The sequence below is a fragment of the Oncorhynchus keta genome, chromosome 17, assembly GCF_023373465.1.
Source record: "Oncorhynchus keta strain PuntledgeMale-10-30-2019 chromosome 17, Oket_V2, whole genome shotgun sequence".
In the NCBI taxonomy this organism is placed as follows: domain Eukaryota; kingdom Metazoa; phylum Chordata; class Actinopteri; order Salmoniformes; family Salmonidae; genus Oncorhynchus; species Oncorhynchus keta.
The window spans coordinates 15,392,193-15,404,520 of record NC_068437.1 but is presented as its reverse complement, the minus strand read 5'-3'; the positions used below and the strand labels follow the sequence as shown (position 1 = coordinate 15,404,520).

General features: G+C 40.3%; 1 protein-coding gene across 15 annotated transcripts in view; it reads right to left on the bottom strand.

The window, feature by feature from the left end:
- LOC118396117 (uncharacterized) overlaps positions 1-12,328 on the bottom strand; it is a 200,934-nt gene that overhangs the window by 116,733 nt on the left and 71,873 nt on the right. Inside the window, exon 1 of one of the 15 annotated variants that reach the window (XM_052465540.1) lies at positions 1,579-1,696. The exons of the other annotated variants lie outside the window; for them this stretch is intronic. Coding sequence (XP_052321500.1) covers positions 1,579-1,602 — 24 coding nt within the window. The 5' untranslated portion in view covers positions 1,603-1,696. Of the gene's footprint in view, positions 1-1,578; positions 1,697-12,328 lie in introns of those variants that run through there. 15 annotated transcript variants of the gene reach the window in all.

Genomic DNA, 12,328 nt, shown 5'->3' with positions numbered 1-12,328 from the left:
GTAACCTATTAGGCAATTATTCAGTATTTATTCTTCTTTATCTAATACATTTGTTTATTCATTCACAACTAAGATGTTGCTGGGTCAGTATAGGCATTGAGGTGCAGTGGCGGTAGGAAGAAAACAGAAAGAGACACACAAATGTAATGCCAATTGCATAATATGTAATAGTGATTACCACTAGGGTATGTATGATGTGTTGCAAGATTGCCAAGGCTGAATTTTTGTCCCAGTCAGCCAATGCTTAACATAACAAAGGGGTTACTTTTTGACTCAAGATATTTCAGCTTTTAATTTTTTATACATTTGTAAAAATGTCTAAAAAACTTAATTCCACTTTTACATTATGGGGTATTATGTGTAGATCAGTGGCACAAAAACTTAATTTAATAAATGTTATATTCAGGCTGTAACACAACAAAATGTGGAAAAAGTCAAGGGGTGTGAATACTTTCTGAAAGCACTGTACATATTGGTATGTTTAATCATAGAAATACAATAGATACATTCTATTATGGTTTTCTTTGTAGCCTATTGGTTTCGTGGTTGTAAATGGAATAGTACATTTTGGAAACGTATTTATGGTAGGATGGCACTGCTTAATTGATTACGTGGGTCTAATTTGATCCACAGAAGTGTATTGTACCATATCACAACGTGTTGCTGAACCCCTGAGCAGCACGACTTTCCATGTTTGAAGCGGGCCTGTTGTTTTGGCAAGACAGCTGTGCATGGCTGCATCTCACTGTTGCAGTCTGGAGACTATGTTTTGGTTATTTGCCTTTTGTTTGCTGCATTTGTTTACTGTTAATGTAACTAGCCTAAATATACTGTAGATTGTGTCATATCTTTATCAATCTTACATTTTGTTTACTAGTCATACTACTTGGTACCGCTGTTCACGTTCAATCGTTGCATTCACAGTTGTGTCAGTAGGCTATTCCAAGCCAAACTGCTATTCAGTAGCCTATTTTTGTTTGCATGCATGAATAACTAGGCTGCTAGGCTACATTCAGTGTTTTGTTTGTATTATTTTGTACAGCTGCATTCACATAGGCTGTTTGTAATAAGTGAATTACCCTATTTATCTTGTAGCCTATATTCATTACCAAACGGACTTGCTTTAGTGTGTAGGGCACTGTCCATGGTGCTGATACGTAGCGGAAATACAACAGCTTTTGCACCAACCTACCTTACTTCAAATGCACTCGATGATCTCTGAGTCTCAGCATTTGAACTTTATGTTTGTGATATAAGCAGAATGCAATATAATTCCAATGCAAGAGCCCCCAAAAATGTGCCCCCTCATCGATTTCGACTGCCCGCTTAGTAAATGTTTCCTGGCGCCTGGTGTGCGTGAGCGGCCTCAGGCATACGGGTCTGATTAAATGGCAATTCCTAACACAAAATGATCTTAGCCAAATCGATCCATTTTATAGACTCCATGCTGACGACAGGGGATTTACACATAACCTCAGACATGCACCCGTTTCCATAAATGTTTCAGTGTAATCAATACAAAAACTGTCTACAGTCAATCATTTCAAGGTAGGCCTATAGCGATAGAAATTGACTTACTTTTCGGGCCTCGTCGCCGTCCATGCTACAGGCCTAATTCGTTCTCCAAAATGAGCCGGTAAAACATCGTACTTCATCTGAGGTTGCCAAAGCTTGAATGCTATTGAATATTAAACTGGCTTAGAAATAAGAATGAATAGAAATTCCAAAAAAACATTGAAATTATTGCGTCACAATACCAGGCAGCCATTGGGAGTGTACCCATGAAGTTACCAGTCAATTTCCAGTGTTAGAGTTCCAAGCCCATTCTATTCATTCTTATTTCTGTGAGCCCAGGCCTACTTCCATCATGATGTAATTTGCAGTCCACATCATTAAGCATAAATCTTAGACCACAGATGCTGAGATGCACTATTTTTCTCAAAATATATAGCTTTTACCCTTTGGTGTAAGCTATACAGTACCGTTTAGAAGTTTGGATGCACCCGCTCCTTCAAGGGTTTTTCTTCATTTATTTTTTACTATTTTCTACACTGTAGAATAAATAGTGAAGACATCAAAACTATGAAACACATATGGAATCATGTAGTAACCAAAAAAAGTGTTAAACAAATCCAAATATATTTTATATTTGAGATTCTTCAAAGTAGCCACACTTTGCCGTGATAACAGCTTTGCACACTTGGCTTCACCTGGACTGCTTTTCCAACAGTCTCGACAGAGTTCCTACACATGCTGAGCAATTGTTGGCTGCTTTCCCTTCACTCTGTGGTCCAATTAATCTCAAACCATCTTAATTGGGTTGAGGCCAGGTCATCTGGTGCATCACTCCATCACTCATCTTGGTCAAATAGTCCTTACACAGCCTGGAGGTGGGTTAGGTCATTGTCCTGTTGAAAAACAAATGTCACTAACACTAAACACAAACCAGATGGGCTGGCCTATCGCTGCAGAATGCTGTGGTAGCCATGCTGGTAAAGTGTGCCTTGAATTCTAAATAAAGCAAAGCACCCTCACACCATCACACCTCCTCCTCCATGCTTCACGATGGAAATCACACATGCAGAAATCATCCGTTCACCTACTCTACGTCTCACAAAGACACGGCCGTTGGATCCAAGAATCTCAAACCGCAGGCTGTCAAATCAAAAGGCACTCCTTCAATAAAGTTGTTTTTGACTAAAATGAAAACATGTCATTTTCACAAGGTTGTGGAGTAACATGTTCAACTACTTATTATTGGCTCAAATTCGGGTTGTGCCTTTAGATTGACAAAATTAACAACCAATGCAATACTTTTTCACTTGTCAAACCCTGCCCTGGTCTGCTTGGTTTGTTTCGTAAGCGTTCAAGAAAGTCTTGTGATGTTGCGCCTCTTGGTTCAGAAATTCTGATGTAACATTAAGCCTGTTTGAAGAATAACATTTACAGGACAAATATACAGGAATCCTAGTCTCTCAGCCTGTATCTTTTGTGCTAAGCTATCAATGCTAGTTAGCAAAGTATTTAAACCTGATGCATCTGAAATAACTATCGTTTAACGTTAAATACAGCCTCAGTGACTGTTCAAGTAAACAACAACACTGGAGGCTTATTGGAACTACTAAAAAGTATGAAGTTTACAAGTAATTAAATACCAAAAATATAGGCTATTTGGAAAGGACACAATGGCTGCAATTTCGGTCGGTGATGGTGGGAGTGGTTTTGCCGAATGGACCCATAGGAGTTTGAGCCTTGAACAACAGAAAAATATTGAGTAACTACTCTCATTCTACAGGTTTTTAAGCATCTAGTTACAGACGTTAGACTAAGACATCCAGAGCAACACATAGCAGGGAGCTCCAATATGATCAGGAAACTAGACCGGTTACATAGATCGCTGAAAATGACTGTCAATCATTTCTTGTATTAGTCATCTCAGGGATGGTACTTGAAAAATGTAGCAGAAGCAATTTCCGGTTTAGCTCCTCACTAAACAGTCTATAGACATGAAATCATAAAATGACACAACTGAGTAGGACAAAATAAACCACCAAAACTCGCAATCGAAAAAAAACTGGCAGTGAAAGCAAAGATCCAAGTCATCTAACCAAAGGTAGTAACTGCAGGCAAGAGTGAAATGGATTCAATAGGGTTGGTTGTTTGAAAAGTTCAAATGAAAGACTATTTTTAAATTAGTTTCCAAATAATTTGTTCTGCTTTTAAATTAGTTTTGCTCCTTTTGTTTACAAATCTACAAACGATTCTCTCAACATCCATCACTTCTCTCAATCTTCACATTTTCAAACATCGAGGGCGTTTTACTAAGACATATGCAATGTACACAACTGAAAACTGCTCCCCAAAAAACAGGACACTGCCCTTGCCACCAAACTATACTTGATTTTCAGCACAGCGAAAGACCTCAAATTGAAAATATATTTATGTGATCAAGACAAAGGAGATAATTGTGGACGACAGGAAAAAGAGGACCGAGCACGCCCCCATTCTCATCAACGGGGCTGCAGTGGAGCAGGTTGAGTTCCTTGGTGTCCACATCACCAACAAACTAACATGGTCCAAGCACACCAAGACGGTCATGAAGAGGGAATGACAAAGATTTGGCATGGGTCCTCAGATCCTCAAAAGGTTCTACAGCTGCACCATGGAGAGCATGGTTGTCAGAACTTTCTGTTGTCATCTATGCATAGTCACTTTAATAACTCTACTTACATGTTCACACTACCTCAAATAACCAGTGCCCCGCACATTGACTCTGATCGGTACCCCCGGTACATAGTCTCGCTATTGTTATTTCACTGCTGCACTTAAATTACTTGTTACTTTTATCTCTTATTCTTATCTGTATTTTTTGAAACTGCATTGTTGATTAGGGACTCGTAAGTAAGCATTTCACTGTAAGGTTTACACCTGTTGTATTCGGCGCATGTGACTAAAACAATTTGATTTGATTGATTTGATTTGTATGCTCTGATTCAAAGTATTTAAGGTGATCGGGACATTCGTGTGTCCTAACAGGGTAAGGACACAAAGTAGCCATTGATGGTTGTTGTTCTGGGGCCTGACCAGGTTACACATAGGCCAACATAGAAATGCACAACATAGAATGCCCACCCCAAATCACACCCTGACAAAACCAAATAGAGAAATAAAACAGCTCTCTAAGGTCAGGTCGTGACAAAAGGACATGATGGATAAAAAAATTCACGACAGGCCTGATGGAAACAACAAATTTGTTGGTCAATCTTACAAATGTCAATAAAACCAAATACACTAGACAAGGTTGGATCTTTTTGTGTCGGTAAAATGAATTATGCGAGAAATGGCGGATGAAAACGCGTTTTATGCGCAAATATTTATATAATAACCATCATATCGAAGTAAACTTGGAGTCACGCAATGATATTGTGTGGTCCTCCCACTATGACTCGGGACAGCATGCAGTTTATTAGGCTACAGATGAAATAAGTTACGATGAACTTGATGATCTTGATGCTCCTTTCCAATATATATCAAGGGTCTTATTCTGATGGCATGATGATCGATGCTTGGCTGCCGTTTGACAAGTAAAATCATACGGTATAGGCTATACCCGCAAATTATCAGCGAGCTGTTGGGAAGAGCACACGTGCCTCGACCAGAGTGGGCACATTCTCTATATAACGCAAACAATTTTGTGACAAAACCATCAATCGAGTTGAAAATGCAATGAAAACCCCATTGTTTATTAATAATTGGATTCATGGGAATTTAACCGCAAAAGTGATTTTATGTGCACTACGTCTTAATCTGTAACAAGTCAATTTGATGGAAACACACTGGTAGGAATATATGCATAACCTCCTTAAGTCCGGTCAACAATGATGCTATCACTTTTTGAATAATAAACTTCAAAGATTATAATAACATGACAGAAAGATTATCAGTGGGCTTTCCACATAACATTCTGACTTAGGTAATGCACTTGACTGATGCACAACTGTTGGATGTTCTTAAATCTGACTTAGGTAATGCACTTGACTGATGCACAACTGTTGGATGTTCTTAAATCTGACTTAGGTAATGCACTTGACTGATGCACAACTGTTGGATGTTCTTAAATCTGACTTAGGTAATGCACTTGACTGATGCACAACTGTTGGATGTTCTTAAATCTGACTTAGGTAATGCACTTGACTGATGCACAACTGTTGGATGTTCTTAAATCTGACTTAGGTAATGCACTTGACTGATGCACAACTGTTGGATGTTCTTAAATCTGACTTAGGTAATGCACTTGACTGATGCACAACTGTTGGATGTTCTTAAATCTGACTTAGGTAATGCACTTGACTGATGCACAACTGTTGGATGTTCTTAAATCTGACTTAGGTAAAGCACTTGACTGATGCACAACTGTTGGATGTTCTTAAATCTGACTTAGGTAATGCACTTGACTGATGCACAACTGTTGGATGTTCTTAAATCTGACTTAGGTAATGCACTTGACTGATGCACAACTGTTGGATGTTCTTAAATCTGACTTAGGTAATGCACTTGACTGATGCACAACTGTTGGATGTTCTTAAATCTGACTTAGGTAATGCACTTGACTGATGCACAACTGTTGGATGTTCTTAAATCTGACTTAGGTAATGCACTTGACTGATGCACAACTGTTGGATGTTCTTAAATCTGACTTAGGTAATGCACTTGACTGATGCACAACTGTTGGATGTTCTTAAATCTGACTTAGGTAATGCACTTGACTGATGCACAACTGTTGGATGTTCTTAAGTCTGACTATAAGCCCCTTTCTTCCCATTTTCTACTTGCCTCAATAAACATACCATATCTCATATCACTGACTTTACCCGACAATGAATAATGTCACAGTATAATTTTAGTCCGCTTATATACAATAGGCAGCTTAATTCAATACATTCCTTCTGGTCATTAGAGTCATATTACATAATATTCATTTATTTCCTTAAATCATGTTTATTCATGTTTCCAGACATGAAGGAGACATCAGCTTTCTAATGCTTACCCGCTGAAGCAGAAAGCAATTTAGAGCCACTGTGCTCTAGTGGGGTAATAGGTTCACATATTGATTTTTCTCAGTTGGGCTCTGGAGTGTGTGTTCAGACTATAGCTGAATCTCCTCTATCTCTCATTAGGTGCTGTGAGGCAGATGAGGGAGAAAAAAGAGCCACACGTTCTCAGGGAATACATGTACAGTATTTGTAACCCTGACACATACATATAGGGAGATGTACACTTGTCAGTCATATCTCTAAGTATACTGCATTCAACACATGCATTTGTCTGGCAAGGAGACTGCTCTCTTTGTGATGTTCCATTGGTTAAAACATGAGAACAGACAATGAAAAAGGAATCTTCAACCTCTTTTCAACCTTTGGATAAAAGCATCTGCTAACTGGCGTACTTGATATTGAGCAACTCAGGGTATAGAATGTCAAAAGGAACAGAGGTGGCTTTGTACACTGACCATCAGGGCCGGTTCCAGGCATAAGCGACATAAGCAGTTGTATAGGTCCCCTGACTGCTAGAGGGCCCCCTGACCAAATATAAAGAAATAAACGTACCCCCCAAAATTTAACTCAGTAAAATGTGGTTGTGTATATACATGAAGTATGTGGGCACCCTTCAAAATTGTGGATTCGGCGAATTCAGCCACACCGTTGCTGACAGGTATATAAAATCAAGCACACAGCCATGCAATTTCCATAGGCCTTACTGAAGAGCTCAGTGACTTTCAACATGGCATCGTTATAGAATGCCACCTTTCCAACAAGTCAGTTTGTAAAATTTCAGCCCTGCTAGAGCTGCCCTAGTCAACTTTAAGTGCTGTTATTGTGAAGTGGAAATGTTCAGGAGCAGCAACGGCTCAACCGCAAAGTGGTAGGTCACACAATCTTACAGAACGGGACCGCCGAGTGCTGAAGAGTGTAACGCATAAATATTTTCTGTCCTCAGTTGCAACACTCACTACCGCATTCCAAACTGCGTCTGGGAGCAACGTCAGGACAAGAACTGTTTGTCGGGAGCCTCATGAAATGGGTTTCCATGGCCGAGCAGCCACACACAAGCCTTAAATCCACATGCACAATATCAAGCCTCTGCTAGAGTGGTGTAAAGCTCGCCGCAGTGGAAACACTTTTTCTGGAGTGATGAATCAAGCCTCACCATCTGGAACAACAGACGATTCTGGGTCTGGCGAATGCCAGGAGAATGTTACCAACCCCAATGCATAAGGCCAACTGCAAAGTTTGTTAGAGGAGGAATAATCGTTCAGGCTGGGCCCCTTAGTTTCACAGAAAGGACATTTTAACACTACAGCATACAATGCCATTCTAGATTCTGTGCTTTTAACTTTGTGGCAACAGTGTGGGGAAGGCCCTGTCCTGTTTCAGCTTGACAATTCCCCCATGCACAAAGCGAGGTCCATACAGAAATGGTTTATCGAGATCGGTGTGGAAGAACTTGACTCACCTGAACAGAGACCTGACCTCAACCCCATCGAACACCTTTGGGATGAATTGGAACGCTGACAGCGAGCCAGGCCTAATCGCCCAACATCAGTGCCCGACCTCACTAATGCTCTTGTGGCTGAACGTAAGCAAGTCCCCGCAGCAATCTTCCAACATCTAGTGTTATAGCAGCAAAGGGGGAACCAAATCCATATTAATGCTCATGATTTTTGAATGAGATTTTGGACGAGCAGGTGTCCACATACCTTTGGTAATGTAGTGTAGTTTAGCCGGCTATCTAAACTAGTAATAATTACGGCCAAATGCCGTGACCAGGGGCCCTGACCTCCAGAGGGCACCCATTTATTTTGTTAGTCATTCACACTCAGATATCTTATTAACATGGCATAAGGCATTACAATATGTGTAGAATTGCAGGAAATTTGCTTTAAATCTGCAAATATTTCTATCCACCCCATGGCAAAATGTGTCAAATTGAAGGAAAAAAACTGTAAAACTGCACATTTTCTATCTGTGCCCCAAGGCATACTGAGTATAATTGCATGACATTTGTTATAAAAAGTTCTCGCTGTCCCATAGCAAAATATGTAGAAATGCAGAGTTACAAGATGTTTTGAATGATGATGTCCCATCCTCCCAGGCTGCTGGCCTGGAGTAGTATCAGATAGGGCCAAAGTAGTGGCATTTTGGTGAGGTTGTAATGAGATCAGGATTAGTTGGTAAAGCAATTGTTTTTGTATTTAGTTTTAGTTTTCATATTTTTTTGTTCACAAAGTGTAATAAATTCATACTATAGAATAGTAGACTGATACACAGCCAATACAGCAGCATGCACCTATGACATTTATTTGTGGACCACCATAATACAGAAGAAGAGACAATTGATACATGGATTGTGTGCCGTTCAGAGGGTGAATGGCCAAGACAAAAGATTTAAGATTGAATTGCCTTTGAACGAGGTATGGTAGTAGGTGCTAATAGTTTCCTGTGTGTATCAAGAATGGTCCACCACCCAAAGCACATCCAGCCAACTTGACACAACTGTGGGAAGAATTGGAATCAACATGGGCCAGTATCCCTATTGGACGCTTTTGACACCTTGTAGAGTCCATGCCTCGACAAAGGTGTTCTGAGGGCAAAAGGGGTGCAATGGAATATTAGGAAGGTGTTCTTAATGTTTTGTATACTCAGAGTACTGCCAAACAACAAGGAACTGGCATTACATCTGTGTCAGAGTCTCTCTGCCTCTCTCTCTGAATTTGATATAAAACCATCTGTGTTCGTCATAGAACGATGGGAGTAGTTTCTGTGGATGCTGACAGATTTCCAGCGTTGTGCTTTGTTTCAAGCAAGCAGCGACGGGCCCTCTGATGAGCAAATTCAATTTTAGGTGGACTTTCCAGCCTCCAATGGCTGTGGATATTTAAGTGATGATGCCGGAGAAGCTGGTGTTTGGAGGATATATTGGCACGGGTGTTTATAGGCCTGAGACGAAGTGCCAATACAGATACATGGAGTGAACGTTTAATAACTGAAAGACATTAAACAGAACAGGAACAGCGTCTGGACAGGAACACACAACACCAAGTAAAGCGTACACAGGGAACACCACGAGGAACAGATAGATACAGGGGCAATCAACCACGTGAAGGAGTCCATGTGAGTCCAATGGGCGCTGCTGCGCGTAGTGATGGTGACAGGTGCATGTACAGACAGGTAGCCTGGCGCGGAGGGGGAGTGGGAGGAGGCGTGACAATATCCTCCAAACACCGCTTCGAGGATACATCAATAACAATGAGCTAATCAGGTACGATTTCACCCAGCATAAATAATGGGCTCTCTTGTTAGGACACTATTGTTCAGAGGAGCTAGCCAACACAGCTAACACAATAACTACAAACTGGAGCTGGAAAGACTGCAAACTAGCTGCCCTTCCTTTCGTTGTACCTTTTTTCAATTGACATGTCTTTGTATATTTCCATAAAAATCATGACAGCTGATTCATGATTTCGACTTGCTGAGAAACGCTGCCTGGCATCTCTCTTTCTCGTCTGACTCCCGACCCCCGACCCCTTACACGTTCATTACTATGGGACAGTTGGAGATCGAATTTGAATATTTGAAACAATGTTGCAGATGTCGGGGAGAGACTAATGTTTATACAAATCTCCGCTGTTGAAAACTAAATGTTAGTCTAAAGAAATGTGAGATAATGTCTAGATGCTTTTTATAATGGAGATCTAGTTTATAACTTCCCTGCCTGGGCTGATGAGACAGTCAGATGGAACAGAGTATATAAGCATTTTAACGTCATAGATTTAGCTGGTGGTAATTTGTGGAATAGACACCGACTGTAATGCGCTTTTAACCAATCAGCATTCTGGGTTATACCCACCCATTGTATAAATGGGTAATTCATGTGTTATGACGTCTTAATGTAGGTAGCCTTCAAGTAAAGCATTATGTGTGTCAAACTACTAACAGGCAGGGTTGCCACACAACATACTGGCCCACAAGTTATGATTAAAGTAATCTCGTTCACCAGATACTTTAATTAGCCCGGGGATGAGGTCCTGATTAAGGTGTAGCAGCAGTATAAACACCACACTACAAAAGGTGAGTTTGGTCACCGATGAGCTGAGTCATCATGCCCCGAAAACACCTTATTGTACATGAGCATGCCTGCAGGAGAGAGAGAGAGAGAGAGACGGAACACTGGCTAGCAGACCTAATCCCCTCATTAAAACTGAGTCTGAACTTGCATCCCAAATGGCACTCTATACAGTGCACTACTTTTGACTAGACCCCTATGGGCCCTGGTCAAAAGTAATGTATTGTATAGTGAATAGGGTGCCATTTGCAATGCAGTCTGGATCTCCTCAACACAATTATACAGATGAGTTTCCCCGTTCCACTGTGCCTGAGGTTACGGTAAAGCCACTCACATGGAGTGGGCTTACGACTGCTCCTCTTCGCCTCAGCCTCTGAGTGAGGGGCTTCCCTGCTAGTATGAATGGGCCATGATAAAGTCCTCTTTTTCAATATGTCTAAGTCCTCTTCTGAAAGTATTACTTTCTTTGTCTCCCCAAGTTAGGCAAACAGAGAAGTCAAATAAACACGTGGTGCATAAATATCATTTGTCAAATCATACTAAACTCGCTTGCCAGGCTTCACGGTTCCGGATGCAGAATACATGCAAGAATATGGCAGCTGGCCATAAGACTCACATTGTCCTATAACTACAAATATATACAACCTGAAGTATATACACTGAGTGCACAAAACATCAGGAACACCTTCCTAATATTTAGTTGCACCCTTTTTCCCCCTCAGATCAGCCTCAATTCGTTGGGGCATGGACTCTACAAAGGGTCAAAAGCATTCCACTGGGGTGCTGGTCCATATACTGTATATGATTCATCAAGCCCTTCTCTGCCAAGGCAGAGTTAGAGGAAGATGTAAGTATGCATTTCACCTGTTCTTCTCAGCGCATGTGATAAATACATTGATTCGATTTTCTGATAGAAGATATTTGTCGCCATCTTGAGGCCTTTTCTACCTCTTTCAGGGCCGTGACAATTAAATAAATACGTGAATGTCATGCAACGTCAGACCGTCTAACACCAATATAGCTTTTGTTGAGCAAGCAAATATCGCCATCAAGTTGACATACATCAATTCACTTTTATTCATTTACATTATTTCTACTATAATATAACGCTCCATAATGAATATCTTAATAATGCACTGTGGATACCATTATATACCTTTATAGAAGTCATAAAATGACTACGCCTAGTTCATACCATTTGTGTGCAACACAAGAAGTGTGTTTGTGTTTGTTTTGTGTAGCTGCTTGTAGTTATTTCTTGTGTACGTACGTATATAGGGTATAAACTATGCTTTAGTCCCATGTCATCAAATTAAAACCTAAATTAAAATGAAAAATTATGAAAGATACAATATTAATCCAAATCTGCAATACAAATGCTTTATTAAAACAACCATTACAAAGTATGTAAGTGATTGAAAAATAAAAGACATAGTTCCTCAAAGCCTAAAAAGTTTAGCACCACTTTCCTAATCGTAAGAGTAGAAGCTGCTGTCAGCCTTCCCTCCTTGTAATTTTTTGATTTCGGCTAAAAATCTACATCAAATTTAGAGGCTGCAATGGACGTGGATCAATGATTACAATAGGGAGAGGGCATCAGATGTACAGCACATCTAGTCAATTGGTTGGGCTTCTTAGCTTATCTTCCTAATCACAGGAGAAGCTGTAGATGTCTGAATGACATTTAGAAGCTCACATTCCTAGT